At 48.1% G+C, this 17,970-nt stretch overlaps 1 protein-coding gene across 1 annotated transcript in view; it reads left to right on the forward strand.

The window, feature by feature from the left end:
* Nucleotides 1–17,970, forward strand: part of ZNF618 (zinc finger protein 618) — a 120,451-nt gene that overhangs the window by 17,761 nt on the left and 84,720 nt on the right. Inside the window, exon 2 of the mRNA XM_027769358.1 lies at nt 11,955–11,998. Within this exon, the coding sequence (XP_027625159.1) occupies nt 11,955–11,998 (44 nt within the window). The remainder of the gene's footprint in view (nt 1–11,954; nt 11,999–17,970) is intronic.

The following is a 17,970-nucleotide window of genomic DNA, read 5'->3' on the forward strand; positions in this document are numbered from 1 at the left end:
GAAGTGAATATTTATCACATATTTAATGAGTAATCTGAGTCTTGGCTTGGTGAGGCTCTACCAGGACATGGTTTACGGCTGATCTGGTTTTAACTCGCTCCAGGCAGTTTTCCCTAGAGTTTTCTGTAAAATCATAAACCTGGAGAGAGAATTTTTGTGGAATCCAGTCACATGACTCATTCTTTTGTAAATTGAGAGATTAACTATGTGGCTGTAAAGAACTGAGATGCTTTTTTTTTTTTTTAATAAAAAAAGAAAGAAAATAAAAGAACAAGAAAAAACAAACAGAGCTGCAGTATTTATGCACCCAGAGGAGCATGTCCACCAAAGAGGGAAGGGAAAGTCACTCTTCAAGGTCACCCTGCCGCTGGGGCAGCATGGCGGTGTGGGCTTGAGAACGTGGGCTTGAAATTGGAGCATCTGGATTGGAGTCCTGGTGGATTCCTGTCCCCAGCAGGCCTCGGGGTCCTCACCTAGACAGAAGGACTGGTGACATCTCTACCTCTTAGGTGGTTGTGGACGTTAGGGGAGATGGCGCCTGGCATGCCCTGAGCCAGGGTTGGCACTCAGGAGGTGCCAGGAGATGCTGGGTGCTCCCAGAGAACTTGTACAAGCCTTGTCCAAGGCCCTTAATGCTGAATTAATGATGCGAGCTGACCCTACATAGAGGTGAGGCCCTGTCCCGAGCACATGACTGATAAACCTGATCCTCACAGCGGCCCATATGAGGTAGGCATTGGGATCACCTCTCTTTCACAGAGGCCGAAACTGAGGCACTGAGAGGTCATGGCTTGTCCGAGGTTCCACCAGCAAGCACCGATTCCCAGTGGCCACGCACCCCCACTGTGCCCCCAGCATGGCTGCTGGCTTCTTTCTTTTGCCTAGACTTGGACCCTGATGGTGTTTTGACTGCTGGTCCCTGGGAGAGAGACCAAGCCTCACCTTTCTTTGGCTCAGACCTCAGCCGACCCTCCCTGGGCCTTGGCCACCAGCTCCAATGGCCCCGGCGTCTGTGTCAGCATCCCCCCCTCCTCCCCAAGAGAGACTACTCACCAGGTTCCTCTCCTGCCCGAAGCTTCTCGTGTGGGACGAGAGCTATCTGGGAGATCCCAACTACCTCCAAAACTTTTTTGCAAATGTGAAATTATTTCAGTATAAAAAGCTTAAAAAAGATAGCACTGGGATTTAACATCACTCTTTTGAAGCAATATTTAGAATTTGTTGTGACCCGCCCAGCTGGGAGCATCCTTTGGATTCACGGGGGACTGTGGGCTCCCTCCAACCTTGGTGGTTCCTAGAGCCTTGGCATGGGGTCCAGGCTTGGTCTCTGGGGGTGAGTCCCACACAGCCACACAGGGAAGGCTGCTGCCCCCTCCTGTCTGAGGCCAGGAATCCCTCTGAACCTACTTATCTTCCAGTCTCCTTTAAAGCCAGGTCCCAGGTTCCCTGTCCTCATTTCAGATGTCCAGGTCTGTGCTTAGAGGAGACCAGGCCTTCTGCACACAGACTAAGGCTAGCAGGGACTTCCAACAGCTGCAGCAGTTTATTTTTCATTCTTTTTATTGATTTATTTATTATTAATTTTTAGGTTTTTGTCATAGGCCATGTATGCCCTCCAGAGAGACAGAGAGAGAGAGAGAGAGAGAGAGAAAGTGAGAAATCACCCCTTATGGGAAATGGTCATCCTCTTTCATTCACCTCCTGGGATTTTGGGCAAAAATGGTCATCCCTCTTTCATTCACCTCCTGGGATTTTGGGCATGCACACACACTCCCCCAGCATGAGTTTCAAGCCACTGAATCTGGGACTCGAACCTTGATTGGCCACGTTGGAGTCTAGCGCCTTAATCGCCACACCACCTACTGGCCCCAGCAGTTTATTTTTCTAAAGACGACAAAACCACCTGTGGTTCACTGAACAGCCACTACAGGCCAGCCTCGTGCTATGTGTTTTCCTCCTGTTGTTTTAGTTCATACTTGCCCCTTCCAGTCCTGGAGCTCGCTCTCATCACTTTCTGCAGAACCTCATCCTCTCTTCTCTGGAAGGTGTGTGGGACTCCCTGCCTGCAGGCGCCATACCACAGCCAGCACTTGCTTTGGGGTACGCTGCCCCTCAACCCACCTCAGACCCCTTCACCTGATGGGCAGGCGCTTTCTAATTCCTGAGTGTGGTCGCTGATGGCAGACACAGTGAGGCAGACGATGACAGTATTAAGGTCTGGGTCCAGTCTGCACTGATCCCACCTGTACCAGGAGAATCCCAGGAAGAGGCCTGTGCTGGTTCCATTCCAAGGAAACCTGATTTACTTCTTGACACTTGATCTCAGAGACAGACGGCTTGGGGAGGACAGGAGGCCATCAGAACCAGGGAGAAAAGGAAGCAATTGCTCACTTGCCTCGGACTTCCCTTGGGACGGAAAACTTGGCCGGTCTAGGATGGTGTCCCTGGGGCTGCCCTTAGAGAGGCTGCTGTCCGGACCTGGTTTGAGGTGGTCTCCAGCTTCTGTTCTGTGGGGCATGGTGGCCACTCCATAAACAGGGGGACAAATCAAACCATTGCTCCTCCTCAGGGATGGGAGCTGCCAAAACCAAAGGGAGGCCTGGGCCCTGGCCTGGGGTCCGGTGAGGGACTCCCGGTGTGAGGCTATGCTCATTGGGTGGGCTGGCTCCTTGCTCAGGTAGAGGCTGGCAGAGAAGCCTGCAGCCCTGTGCAGCTCAGTGACCTGGGCTTCTCTCCTGGGTAAGAGGATGCCCGTCGCTGCGCTGCCTGGTGTAAGGGCTGCAGCCTGGCACCCAGCCAGCGTGAGCTTCAATCTGGATTTTATTCTGTCTTACTGTGTGTGTGTGTGTGTGCACGCACATGTGTGTGTGTGTGTGCTTTTGCTGTTACACTTGTTTTAGACTGGATCTCTCCATGCCACAATGTTTATTATTTATTTAGGTTTTTGTCATAGGGTACATGGTGCTTGCCAGCGAGGAGAGAGAGAGAGATGCAGAGAGAGGGAAAGTGAGAAATCACCACCCCTCCTGGGGGGCATGGCTCACCATCCCTTCCCTTCTCCATTCTCCTCTCAGGACGTCGGCCTTGCACGCACACACACCCAGCATGATTTTCAAGCCATTGGGTCTGAGACTTGAACTGCGGTCGGCTATGAGAGAGTCCAGGGCCTTAATTGCCATACTGGCCCTGCTTCTAGGTTTCATATTCCCACTTAATGTGAGCTCCATGCTCGCTGCTCAAGCATCCTTCTCTCGGGGAAGCTCTTCCTGACCCTGAGTCCCGCTGGATCCTGCTGTCAGAGGTGCTCATGGAACCTGGACCTCTCTTCAGAGCACACGTCCCAGTGGGTAATTACAGAGTGATCGCCTGAGGTCACTAAGTAAGCACTGCCTGTCTCCCCCACTGTGCGCGTTGTGTGGCTTCCAGTAACGCACAGTATCCTGGTGTCCAGCATGGAGCAGGCACTTAGCGTAGTAATACTTAGGTGTATTGGGGTGAGTGAATGAGCCACGCTAGTTTGTTTTAGTGTTAATCCTCCCCAGGGCCTTGATCGGAATCCCACTTCTCATATGAACTCTGTAAATACTGAGTGAAAAATGGCATGTACGCATCTGAGTTCTCGTTCTCCTCACCCAGGGTCTTCTGTGGTGCCTTCACCCACACTGAAGCTTGGACCCTAGGGTCATCATTGGCTTTGAGTTCAGTTGGGGAAGAAAACGCAGAATTAAAAACCAAGTGCCACGCGTGAGAACTGTCTCATTGAATACGATCTGAGAGTCAAGGACTGATGGTTAGAGAATTCATAATATATTTAATTTTCTGGGACCAGAATCCTCCTTATAACTTGCAGCGCTGTTGTTCATTGTTGGCGCAGTCACCTTGAGAGGTATGTTTTAGGAACACTTGGTTTATGAAAGCAGGTACTCTCTGTGTCAGAGAGAGAAAGCGACACATTATATTTTGGGGTCTGGGCCAGGATTGTGCTAAAGTGGCTGGATCTCACATGGCCAACCTCTCAGTTCAGATCCTGGACCTGGTGGCTTGAAAAACACGTGTGTGTGTGTGTGTGTGTGTGTGTGCACGCGCGCGCGTGCTTGTGCCCAAAATCCTGGGCGGAGAATGGAGGAGAAATAATTATGGTGTAGCCAGCCACCAGAGGGGTGGTTTCTCACGTTCCTTCTCTCTTTCTCTCCAGTGAGTGCACGTGCCCGGTAGCCCTCACCCACAATTTTTTTTTTTTTTGAGAGATCCACTGGCTGTTAGAAAGGAGATCTCTCTCTATATATATACTTATAGGTATAAGACTTTAGTTGTTGCAGACCCTCTTTGCTCCGTAACTATTAGGAAACAGATCATCTTAGTACGTTCTGAGGGCTCTGCCAGGGGCTTCTCTAAGGTACAGTAGGTCTCCGGGTTGTGTGTACGTGGATGCATCTTCCACTGAGGCCACACATCCTCCTGCAAGGATACCTTCCTAAGGTATCCGTTAGCCATTTAGAACAATTTGTAGGGACCAGCAGTTGGCATAATGGCTATGTCGCTGGACTCCCATGTAGTCGACCGTGATTCAAGTCCCAGACCCGGTGGCTTAAACTCACATTGGGCGCGTGTGCATGCATGCCCAAGATCCCAAGAGGAGACTGGAGGCGAGGGGATTGTGATGTGGCCATCCCCTCTAGGGGGTGATTTCTCGCTTTCTGTCTGTCTCTCTCTATCTAGCAAGTGCACACGCCCTATAGTAAAAACCTCTCTGAAAAATCAAATCAAATAAAATAAAACAATTTGCATATTTGGACTAGTATACATATGTAGCATCTTCGAAAAGTTCGTGGAAAATGCGTGTTATGAAAAAACTGTACAAGTTTACATTATTTCTGCACTAAAATAAACTTGCATGTTAATTCTATTTACCTATGCACTGTCTGAAGTCTCCTTATATTAAAAAATACACATATTATGGCTTAATAGGTATTTGGTACTCGTCGCTGTAACACTCAGACGAATTGAAAGAACTGGTAAGCAACAAGACTTCAAAGGCATTTGAGCATGCAGAGAAATGCCCTTCCTCTTCAGGTTCCTGGTCACATTTGCCTTCCATAAGACTGCAGGGAATGTGACCATTGGGGGTTTAGAATTTTCCCCCTGTGGATTTGAGACTGCATCGAGTCCAGCACAGTGCCTGGCACACAGTAGGTTTTCCAGAAATATCTACTGAATGAATAAAGGCCTGATTAGTTACTTATGAGCGGTTGACATATTTTGTCCATATGTCACTATCTTTGCTGTTTATTATTCATCTCTGCCACCTCATTATCAGTCTTTCCTGAAAAATACGTATAATTATTGGGTTCAACCATGTGGTGCATATTTGCTTTATGCCTAGCTTTGCACTAGAGCTAGAGACCACAGTTGTGGTCAGGTCGTGGTCTATACAGTTTTGTGGGGGGTTGGGGGGATGACAGCCACTCCAGAAACTGCCCATATCCCATGGAGTTGGTGGAAGGCGCGTGTTAACAGTGTTGGGAGAACAATGAACAGGGCCAAATTAAATCTTATGGGGGAGGGAGGAGGCGTTCGATTCTCCAGAGAGGAAGTGATTTTTGAGTTGCGGTAGGGGAGGGAAAAGGCAAGATCCTAATTAACACCACCACAGAACTGTGCCATGCCAGGTCTGTGCTGGGCTTCGCTGGCTGAGGCGCCATCTTGGAGACACCCCCTCCAACATGGTGGCCCCCTCCGTCTTCAGAGCTGGGGGGACTGTGAGGCCCTATGATTGCAGTGGCACCTCTGACTCCCTGAGCCTCTGGCTGGGGTCTCTTATCACAGAAAGGCATTTCATTCTTTGAGATCAGACAGCCAGGACCCAAGGAGCTGTTTTTCCTCCATTGTGCAAGCATGACAAATCATTAATTTTTGATTGATTTGCTTAGAATTATGGGCGCCCCAGCATTCTTTCCGCCGCTGAACAGCTGTATAACAAATGAATATATCAGTGTGCACAAAAGATTGGAGAGCTAAGAGAAGCAATTACGTTGGCCACCCTCCCCCACCCGCACCCCTTCCTAGGCAATGAAGGAGGAAATTTTTACCAGAAATTCCTCAAGTGGCTTTTTTAAAAAAATATGCCTTTTTATAATTGAATTAAATCCTTATCTCTTCATCTTTTGCAGCAGATTTCCAAACACACCCCAGTTCCCCACACGCTCAGGTTCTGCCTATCCAGGAGGAATCTTTACTAATGAAATTTCAACTTGTGAATTAAAACCAAAATGAAAAAAAGAAAAAAAAAAAGCAAATTCTGTCTTTCATTTTTTGCTTTTTTTTTTTTTTGGTTGCTGCTATTCCTTTAAGATTTTGGAACCATACCAGTGCACTAAATGTGACCTCCATAACTTTTAAATTAAGAATTTATGCTGGCTTGAAATTTATGAAATATTTCAGCATGAAAGAAAGCCTTTTTCCCTCAGGAAAATTGAGCAATAAATCACAGCACTGTGGATTTACTGCCCTAGAGCCAGCGAGAGATAGGATTTTTTTTTTTTTTTGCTTCATTCTGAAAAAAAAAAAAAAAAATGTAATCATATAAGACAGCTTAGCTGCTATCCTCCCACTCTCTAGAATTTTTAATTTCAGCTGTTTCTGCTTGGATTTATTTCCAATATTCCTGCTCGGCTTTTCAATTTCCTCAGTTATTAAATTTTAATTCAGTGCATTAGCATTTAAATTAAAAAAGGGTTTATTTTATCGAAATCGTTGGCCAGCCCCCATCCCGTAGCACACGAATTGCCTGTTTCTGCCATTTGCACAAAATGTGAAATGCAGCTAATGTCTTACAACTTACATTTGCACAAATTTAGAAATAAAATTTCTGGGTTTGGAATAATATTTTCTTTCCAAGAAAACCCTTAATAAGAGAATGGAAAAGAACAACTTACCATTCATTTGGGAGGGAAGAGGAGGGTTGAATGAAACCAAAAATAGCCTTGGCCAGGTCCAGAGGAGATGCTGGTGAAGACAAAATGGAGGAGACTGGGAAAGAAGGGCAGGTACCTTTCTGGGGGCCAGGAGGACTAGCTGAGAGCCAGAGGCAGGGGCTCCTATGGGCCTTCTGTCCTCCACAATATGTCACGTGCCATAGAGAGGTCTGGTTATGGTTGGGTCTCCTCAGCATTGAGTGACAGAGATGGGACAGGGAAGATGATCAGATTCCACCTTCTGCCCTGCCCCCTTTTACCTGTGGAGAACCTCGGGTTCAGAGAAAAGAAATGGCTTATCCAAGGTTCAGAGTAGACCCAGACAGAGCCCTGGTGAGAAGCCACATCCTTTAGATGGTGGTACCAGGCTTCCCCAAAGGGAGATCCATTACCTGAGGAATTGCCACGTGCACCTGGCTTAGAACTCCATCTGCCTTACTGCATTCATGGCCAGTCTGAGCCACCGCTGGAGAAGGCCTCGGGACAGTGGTTGTTGGCAGGGGCTCGTGAGATGCTGACCCACATCGTGGGATTCTGGGCAGACCCTGAGCCACCCAGGCAGACCCATGGTCCAGTCCAGGCTGGCTCTGTGCCTCATTCATTTGCCGTGTAATCTGGTAGAGATCAGGTCATCTGCGTTTCTGTGCCTCTGTGTCCTGGACCCCAAAATGGTGGCCTCTGTAACTAGCTCTTACATTCAGGGTTGTTATTGGTTAGCGTGATTATCATTGCCAAGCGTCAGACTAAGTACATTTACACGCATTGCCTTATTTAAGTTATCTCATTTACGCCTCATGGCAGTCCCATTAGGTAGGTCCTGGGATTGGTGTCTTGACATTTTGCAGATGAGGAAACTGGGGCCGTAAGAGTATGGCTGACTTGCTGAAGGTCACCTAGCGAGAGAAAGGTAAAAGGGTTACTCATACTCAAACCATCTGGGTCTAAACTCTGAGCTCTTCAACTTCGGTTCAAGCTGAGAAGTAGGTTGGATTACATGGAGTAAAGATGATTGTGTGGTTGAGGCTGAATCATGTGAAATTATGGTACTAGGCCGTTTTGAACCAGGAAAACGGCAACATCGGAGTTTGGTGTCACTCAGAGGGAAGAGATGGCTGTAATGTTTTTGCGAGGGCATGGACAAAATCGCCCCTTTGTGGAGCTCTCTATCTACAGCTGGAAGGGGCTGAGAGATTGTGCGCTGCCGTGAGGCTCGGGCTGGCTCAGCCAGGTCCGGATGCCCTGGTCACCGTGTGCAGGGATAGTGACACTGCTGTCCTGGACATCCCCCACTGACTCCATTGTCCCTCGACTGGCTTCTTCCCAGCTGCCATTAATCAGACCCTGCACAGGTAGCATTCCTTCCTCCTGAGGTTCCAGTGCCCTAGCGCCAACTTGTTACTCTCTACTGTTTGCATATATATGTATTTTACTTTCATCTTTTAAATTTTATTTATTATTACTATTTTTAAATTTGCTATAGGACACATATGCTCACTAGAGACAGAGAGAGAAAGTGAGAAAGCAAGTTGCCAAGTCCGGGACCTAAACTGCTATTGGCCATGTGGGAGTCCAGTGCCTTAACCACCATGCCACCTGCTGTCCCCAACCATTTGAGTATTTTAAGGTTTATTTATTTCTTCTGAGGGGTGAGGGAGACACTCCCAACAGAATCTTCATGATGCAATCCATCCCCAGCCTCAGCCAGCCAAGATCGTGGGCATGCATGTGTGTGCCAGTATGCACAAGGAGATCCCGGGGTGTGAACCCAGGACCTTCCCCCTTGAGTTGCATTATAGCGGCACCACCACTGGGTCCTTGGATATTTTTAGCATTTTTGTCTTTGTTTTTTTAAGTTTTTACCATAGGGTGTGTGTACTCACTGGGGAGGGAAAGTGAGAAGTTATCCCTCGGGGGGCTGGCCTTGCTGCAGTCCCTTTTCCTCCATTCTCTTCTTGGGATTTTGGGCACACGCACCTGGTGTGAGTTTCAAGCCACTGGATCTAGGACTCCAACTGCAGTTGTCATGTGGGGGTCCAACACCTTAACCACCTTGCCGCCTGCTGGCCTCTTTGTTTTATAAAAATGGGTAGAAAACCAATGAATATAGCAGCCAGCCATGAAGCTGGAGTATCAATCATCAGCTTAATGAAAGAGAAACAAAGCTGGAGATTATTTGATGTGCCCCAAACAGGATATCATTCCCTATCCCGTCACACATTCACAGCACTTGAACTGGTCAACTCTGAGAATTTGTGAAGAAAAAGGACCAAAAAAGACAGCATTAAAAATGTGTAAGAAATGCTAAAAATACACACCCAGCGTTGTCTGATAGGTGAGAGATCACTTCAGATTTTACAGTGTTTTAAAGTTCTCTGGGACAGAATTTCCACCCCTACCACTTCTGCCTCTTTATGCTCCGAACATTAAAGCAATGTCCGCCTCCAAGTTGTGAGGAATGCAAGATGTCGGAAAGAGTCTGTGATTGATCTTGTTCTTTTGCTCCCAGTGAAATGATATGCAAACCATATTCTGCTTTATTTCTTCCGCTGAAACAATACACCAGCATCCCATTAATTTCTCCTTCCTAGATCTTAATTTCTCCTTCCATATTCACCCTTAACCTTTCCTTTCCCTCATGGGGGACTAGACTTTGTGCTGTCATCTATCTTCTGATTGGCTCTCCTGGATGTTGGTGGGCGATCCAGTGTTTCTCAGTGGAGGGAGCTGGGCTCTGGAGTGACCCAGACCTCCGCCTATAGCTGTGAGACTTTGAACAAATGACAACATCTTTGATCCTCTAGGTTCTTACCTATAAAATGGGGAGTATGTGTGGTGTGTGTGTGTGTGTGTGTGTGTGTGTGTTTGGAGAGGGCTGTTGTGAGGATTAAATGAGACAAGGCGGGACCAGCGCATGGCATAATGCTTATGTTGCTGGACTCCCACATGGCTGACTGTAGTTTGAGTCCTGAGCCTGGCAGCTTGAAACTCATGCTGGGCACATGTGCATGAGTGCCCAAAATCCTGAGAGAAGCATGGAGGAGAAGAGATTGTGATGTGGCCATCTCCCCTGGGGAGTGATTTCTCACTTTCTGTTTCTCTGTCTGTCTCTCTGGTGAGCACACATGCCCTATAGCAAAAATCTCTTTCAAAAAAAAAAAAAAAGAGAGAGAGAGAGAGACAAGGCATTAATGTCCCTGCAGTAATGCCTGGCGGGAAGTTATCCAGGGGCAGTAGATAAGGATGCTCAGGTGCTGGGTATACGGCAAGAGGGAGGGGTGGGGACTGTGGAGAACCAGGTATATCACCTCTAGCTGCCTGTCACCATAGAACTGGATATTACTGAATTATCCAGTTTTATAAGGGAAGCTGGAAAGCTGGACTCTTTGGGCAAAATCCCTTGATTTTTATATTTTGCATATTTGCCATCTGTTTTTGCTTGTTTTACAACTTTTTGTGAGCACTCATCAAAAGGTAGCTGGTGTCATCCACAATCCTAAAATTCAAAAAGCTCGAAAACAGAATTGTCACTGATGTCAGAGCCTAACTTGACCTGAAGAGGGAGGGGGGGGGTTGAGGCTAACCATGGTTGCCCTTTATCCCACCTCGGGTTACCTGTGCCTGTGTCTTGCCATAGAAATACCAGTGTACAGGGCCAGCAGGTGGCATGGTAGCTAGACGCTAGATTCCTACCTGGCCAACCACAGTTCAAGTCCCGCTCCTAGTGGCTTATTTTCTCTCTTTCTCTCTCTCTCTCTCTGATCAAATTAAAAATTAATACTAATAAATCATAATTAATAAAATGTAAAAATAAAATAATTCTTAAAAAAAGATACCAGTGTGCTAGGTTACTGGAAGCCCCAAAGACCTTGCCAGGGTTGTGTCAAGATATTGAATATGAAGGCCAGCAGGTGGCTGGACTGGACTCCCACATGGCTGACCGTGTTGGGTCCTGGACTGGCAGCTTGAAACATGCTAGGTGTGTGTCGCATGTGCCCAAGATTCCAGGAGGAAAATAAAAGAGAAGGGATTATAGTGTGGCCACCCTCCTGAGGGGTGAGTTCTCACTTTCCTTCTCACTGTCTCTCTCGGACGAGCCTATACACCCTATGTCAAAAATCTTTGTAAAAAATTGGACAAGCATATTACTTTTCTAAAACCAGAAACTTGCATTTGGAAACACATTCATCAGAGTTTGGGGCCTGCGTGAATCTATGATTTCTGTTGTTATTATATGAGTTCAAACTAAGCCAGGGAACACATCTTCAGCCGGTGGCAGTGAAGGGCCTCACCCTTTTCCCCTGGTCTCCTGCCTGCTTTGGCCTCTGCATCGAGGTCCCCCCTGAGCACTGGCCTAGGAGTCAGGACCTCAGGTACTTGTCATGCAGTCCTCATGAGCCTGAAGGCAGCTCTCTCTGCACTCAGAGCCTCAGTCTCTCCATCTGAGCCAGAATTTTATAATTTCTGAAAATTTCATTTGGTCAGCCTTATCTCCCCACCCCCACCCCCAAATAAAGAGATTAAGCACCAGCACTCCCTTTCCTTCCCCTGCTCATAGGGGGGTGGGGGACAGAATATTTTAACATAATAGGATTTTTCCCCCTCCGGATGGTAGGAATAAATCTGCAGCCACTGTTTTATTGGAAATCCCAGCTGAAAATAAAAATGGTGCAATTGAATATCAGATTTAGCTGGTTACTTACTTTTCACTGAGTCCCCAGGGCTCTGCGGTTGCTGGGTTTGTGTTGGCAGTGGGTGCAGTTGGATTTAAAGGGCCAAGCAGATGGGGTTGAGGGGCAGATGTCCTGACTCACTTGTACCGCTAGGGACAGGTTTTTCCAACCTGGAGAAATGGGGCAGGTGGGTGGCCAACTCACCCCTTATGTGAGGCTGGTGGTCAGCAGGAGCCTGGTGGGTGACCGTGGGCAGAATGTGTGTGTCTTCTGCCTTGACTGATGGAGGTGTTCTGGGTTTCTTTTGCAGGCTGACGGAGCCAGTGCAGCTGGAAGGAAAAGCACTGCCAGCAGGTACACCTCGCCCTGTCCCCTGACCCAGCAGATCCCTGTCCCTCTCCCTGGTCTTCACCACTACCAGCCAGCACTCTGAGCCTCAACCCTACTCGGGATGGATGGCCGCGGGCAGCTCTTTGCTGAGAAGTTCCCACACTTTCCTGGAGGATGTGAGGTCTCAGGCAGCATTTTCCATGTGGCTTCTCTGGGTGCCTGTGACTAGAATCCAAGGATGTCTCATTCCTCAACTGGCCATTGGTTGCTCTTAATGGGAGAACTTAGGGGTGAAACGTGAGACCAGACGGAAGGACCTGGGCTTGATCCCACTTTGGCTGTTGCATCGTGAACTCTGGGGGTAACACGCCATCTCAAACTGAACTCACTGCTGCATGTGCTTGGGTCACATGCTCTTCTCCCTGAACCAGTCATTCCAAAGCAAAGGGTGGGACACTGATGAGACAGAATGGGATCTGTCCTCACCCTTGAAGCTGACAGGAGATGGGAAGAGGTGATTCCCAAAGGAAAGCCAAAGGGAGAAAGATGACAGGTAGCTTTGCTATGTTGTCACCACAGGTAGCCTGGGTAGACCCTTGGTAAATGTTAGTTCTGATTCTGCTGTTGTTCCATTAGGTAGAGTTAGAGTGGGACATTGGAGGCAGGAGGAAGAGAGGGACAGAGAAGAGGTGGCTCCCTAGAGCACTTGCATAAAATCTGGAATGGGCTCTAGGGTCCCCTCTTAGAGTCTGGGGACAGGTGGTGCATGCTGAGAAGAGCACCGTATAGCCAGTTCTTTAAATGCTAGTTCTTTAAATGCTAATAGAGACAGGCTCATGGTTCAGGTCTTAGGTGGGGCTGATGTGATATACCTAGGTTCCACCTATAGAGGATGTAAGTTCACTGCCAGCAACAACAGCAGCTACCCTGTGGGTTATTTTTACTGTTATAAAATACAGCAGAATGTAGTTAAGATCAGCGTACTGTATATTTCCGAGTAACTAGTGAAGAGGATTTTGTTCCCAGCACAAGTAATGACAAATGGTTGAGATGATGGTATACCAGTTACCTTGATTTAATCCTTACACATTGCATTTTTGTACTGGAAAAAAAATCACATTATAGTATCCCTACAAACATGTACAATTATTACATGTTAATAATAAACTTTTAAAAATTAATTAATTTTTTTAAGAGAGATTTTTGCTGTAGAGTGTGTGTTCTTGCTGGAGAGACAGAGAGACAGAAAGCGAGAATTCACCCTCCATGGGGGATGGCCATGCTGCAGTCCCTTCTCCCCCATTCTCCTATCAGGATTTTGGACATGCACTTACATGTGCCGGGCATGAGTTTAAAGCCACCAGGCCTGGGACTCAAACCACTATGTGGGCATCCAGTGACGTAACCATTATGCCATCTGCTGGTCCCAATAATAGATGTTTAAATTTTTTTTTTTTTTTTGGTGGGGAAAGGAATCTATTCTTTGGCCAAGTAAGTTTGGAGGGCAGTGCATTAAGCTATCAAGTGGGTTTCTTTGTTCTGGGTCTTTTCAGCACCTTTACTTTGCTAATGTGCAGGCTGAGACATCTCAGAGAGAGGGAAGAATGCCATGTTTCTCAAACTGACTGAACTGTTGTACCCTTTCGATGAAGTTCATCCCATCAAACGAGTATTTCTTGGCACACACTCTGGGAAACTATGGAGGAAGAGAGGAAGTTTTTGTAGTTCTTGTTTTTTGTAGTTCTTCAAAATGCATTTGGCTTTGGGTTGGAGCACAATTACATGGGCAGCCCTGGTAGGGTGGGTTGAGGGTGAGGAGGAAGGAGACTGGGCATCAGGCTGGAGGTCTCTGCAGCCCCGCATGGCCTGGCAGGAATTTTATGCAGAGCCATATAGTCTTTGTGGCAGTTTCTCAACCCCACTTGTGTATTGCTGAAATAGCCATAGGTAAGACATAAAGATGAGGGAACCTCAGAAAGTCCATGGAGAAGGGGAATTATAGCACGAGTTTACTGTGCAAAAGGATTTTTAAAATCTATGCTTATTTTTTCATAATACTCATTTTCTTTTCTCTTCCCACTTTTGCCAGAGGGTGGGGACACTCACTGGAGAGAGGAAAAGTGAGAAATCACCTCTCATAGGGGATGGTCACACCACAACCCCTTTTCTTCCATTTCTCCCTCCTTTTGGGATTTTGGGTACACTTGCACATGTGCCCAGCATATTTTTCAAGCCTCTGGTTCTGGGACTTGAACCATGGGCTTGGCCATGTCAGATCCAGCAGCCTTAACCACCACGTCACAAGCTGCCCCCGTAATATGCATTTTCCATGAAACTGTTGGAGACTTTCATATGTATGCGAATGGCTGTGGTTTGCCGACCCCCAGCCTCCATTGACTCCTGCCTGAGACCCTTTGGCACTGTGGTCCCTTTAGCTCAATGCTCTCCTCTCTGATCTTCCTACAGTTAGGTCTCGTTCATCTTTCAGGCCTTGACTCAATCCTCCCTTCAGAGATGCTTTCTCTGAGCCCCTTATTCAGGGTATCTACCACCCAGCCCAAGGGCTTCATAGCCCGCTTATCCATTTATTAGTGCGCCTTTCTGTCTCTCTAGGGGGCCAGCTCTGCAGGGGAGAGACCATGTCTGTCTTGTTCAGTGCTGTGGTCCATGCTGTGGGCCTGGCCCTCACAGACGCTCAGGGAATGATTCTGGGGTGGATACAGCGAGCAAGATGGGAGAAGATGTAGGAGTGACCTAGGCCAGGGAGCATGGGGCGGAATAGAGGGGGTGGAGCCCAGACAGAGGCGAGATAGCCGTGCTTGGGCCGATGAGCATTGGTGGTGACCCACTGGACCAGCAGCTGCTGAGTGTCTGTGCTTTTCTCCTGAACCCTGGCTGTGGGATACTGTGTAAGAACAGTGCATGAGGGAGGCTGCAGTCCACAAGGCAGTCCTTAGACTGGTGATGCCTGGATACGCTTCTGGCATCAGAATGTCAGGACTGGAAGGGGCCTTGGAGTTTGTCTGGTTCACCCTCTTGTACAGATGCGAGATTGAGGCCCATGGGAGGGAGAGCCTTGCTCAAGGCCAGATGGTGAGTAAGGGGCTGTGTCAGACCTTGAACCTGCCAAAGCCAGTGCTTCCTCTTCTCAACAGTGTTGTGCTCTAGGGAGGGTCTAGACAGCCTCTCCCCTCCTCCTTCCACCATATTCAGCAACTGCTGTGGTAGGCCCAGTGCTGTGTGCTGTGGACTCAGATGGATCAGATGCTAATGTATTCATCCGGTAGACGTTCCAGGGTCTTCCATGTAGCAGGCACTATTCAAAGGCTGGATCTAAAGCAGTGAAGAGACAAAGCTCCGCCTACTCCTCACTCTCGGGACGTGGTCCTTGCCCTCACGCTCTGATGCACATTCTTCTCTCACGAGGTCTCTGCCTGGTGACTGTAACCAGAGGACAGCAGGGAGGTTCCCTGCAGTGGCTGAGGCTGCCTGAAGCTCTGAATTGTGTATTATCAGCCTAAGGCTGCAGTCAGTGGGGAAAGACTGCTGAGATCGATTAGAGATGCCTGCCCAGACAGGGGAGGGGTGGGAGGTATGTGTGCCACCTGTTTGCTTTATGCTGCCGAACTAGGCTGTCCATTACAGAGACTCAATGAGCAAGCCCTGTGTTAATACCGAGGCACCAGTACGCACAGGAGGTCCTGTATACACGAGTTCTACATCCATGAGTTCAACCAACGGCAGAGTGAAAGTAGAAAAAAAAAAAGTAAAAACGAATAACATAATACAAATAATACAACTTACAAAACAAACATAGCATAGCAACTACTTATATAGTATTTATGTTGTGTTAGGTTTATAAGCAACATCGAGATCATTTGAAGCCTACGGAGGGTGTGCATAGGTAATGTACAAATGGCATTTTAAATAAGGGACTTTTTGCTCTGAAAGAGTCCCAGAGCCAGTCCCCTGGGATACCAGGAAGGGCCAGCCCAGACCTTAGGCTGTGTGTGACTCGAGGTGCAGTAATGACTCTCTTTAGCTTGAACTTCGTCGTCAGGCGGTCGGCTCAGTCACTTACATGTTAGGTCGTTAGCCGTGTGCAGCCTTGATAACCACCCTAGGATGGAGGGCTTCTTACTCCCACTTTACAGATGAAGCTGAGGCCCAGGGAGGCTTTTGGCTAGGAGCTGCCTAGTTGGAAGTCAGCAGTAGAGTCAGGGTACCTATCACTCTGTCTGTGAGGTGCCCTTGGCCACCGTGCCTGCTCACCTCTTGCTGTGATCAGTTCACACGTGTTATAGGTGCCACTGGAGCCTGGTAGGAGCCAGGGCCAGGCTGTAGGTTGTGGTCCTGTCAAGAAGGTGGTGGTGGTGGGGGGGGACCCTGGAAAAGTCACAGGTGAGTGACTTTATTGATCATATGACTTATGTTCTGTGATTAAAACTAAGCATCCTTTGAGAGCTGGCCCAGTGGCCTAGTGGTTAAGGGACGCAGATGCCACATGGCTGTGTGGTTCAAGTTCCCACCCTCGCAGCTTGAAAATACACCGAGTGCATGTGCACGTGTGCCCCAAATCCCACCGGGTTGGAAAAATGAAGAAATTGCGTCGTGACCATGCCTCGTGGAGGAGGGCTTTCTCCTTCTCTCTCTCTCTCTCTCTGTCCCTCTCTCTCTTTCTCTCTCTGTCTCTCTGGTGAACTTCCATGCCCTCTAGCACATTAAAAAAAAAAAAAAAAAAAAAAAAAAGAGTTTCCTTTGAAAGACCAGCACACCGTTATTGAATAGTGAGTGTGTTCAGTCTGAGAGGTGAATCACACGCTAAACAACGAGCAACGTTAGTGGGGGCCACTGGTGAGCGTGGCCCTGGCCAGGTGCGATGTATCAATAGATGGGCAGACACCATAGAACATGAGAGCTCATTTAGTTCCTGGTCCTGACGAAGAAACAAAGATTCCAAGGTTTCTGAACATTGGGATTAGGCTAGACGGCTCTAGGCAGGAATGACCTTGAAGGCCCTCAAGCCTGTGCATGGCCCCACTCCCAGCCATGGCCCGGCGCACTCTGTATTTACACCGGGGGCTGCTTTCATCCCAGTGCCTTCCTTTTGGCTTGGAACGAGTAATTTTGTTATTTCTCCAGAGGGCCTCTGGCTAACCCCCAAAACCAACAGCATGGGCTGCTAAGGAATTAGTGTTAAATGGAGGGGGACAGGGAGAGGTGGTGTTTCTGATCTTAAGGAACAACCGAATGTGGTTTGGGTTACTTCCCTGTAACTCAGCCCGGGTCCATTTTACAAGACCAGTGATCCTAGCACTTGAGGTTAATGCTGACCTGGCGCACAGGTTACAAATCACGTAGCGCAGCTGCAGCCCAACCTCACTCCAAGGGGTGTGGGGGCTGGGGGGCTGAACTTAAAAATTCTAAAGGAAATGCAGCTTGTATAATTAAGTCAGTGCAGTTACAGGCCTGCTGTAATGAAGAATTGCCGTTTTTATTTTATTTTTTTTAGTTGGCTGAAGGTTTTCAGAGCTGGAAGGGCTCTTGATAATCTAGTCCAGCCCTTTCATTTTGGAGGGGAAACCAGGAAGAGAAGAGGTTAAGGGCATTGCTTCGTTGTACGTACAATCGCCTAACAAGCAAGCTGGATCTCGTGGACAGGGAGGTTAGGGGTGGTGGGGAAGAAGATAAAGCCAAATCATCCATTTATTCCACAGATACTTTCTGAGTGCCTACTAAGTGCCGGGCACTGTCATAGGTCCTAGAGATTCAGCGTGAACAAAACAGCCAAAAGTTCCCACCTTGCAGGGCTGGTGCGCTTGCCAGAGCGACAGTGAGAGGGAAAGTGAGATATCACCTCCCGGGTGTGGGGTGGGGAGAGACGGGCAGGGTGGCCACAGCCACAGTCCTCTCTCCTCCATTCTTCTCCTGGGATCTTGGGCATGCATGCACACGCGTCCAGAGTGACTTTGAAGCTACCGGGCCCAGTACTCACA

The sequence above is a fragment of the Tupaia chinensis genome, unplaced genomic scaffold (assembly GCF_000334495.1).
Source record: "Tupaia chinensis unplaced genomic scaffold, TupChi_1.0 Scaffold000081_1, whole genome shotgun sequence".
In the NCBI taxonomy this organism is placed as follows: domain Eukaryota; kingdom Metazoa; phylum Chordata; class Mammalia; order Scandentia; family Tupaiidae; genus Tupaia; species Tupaia belangeri.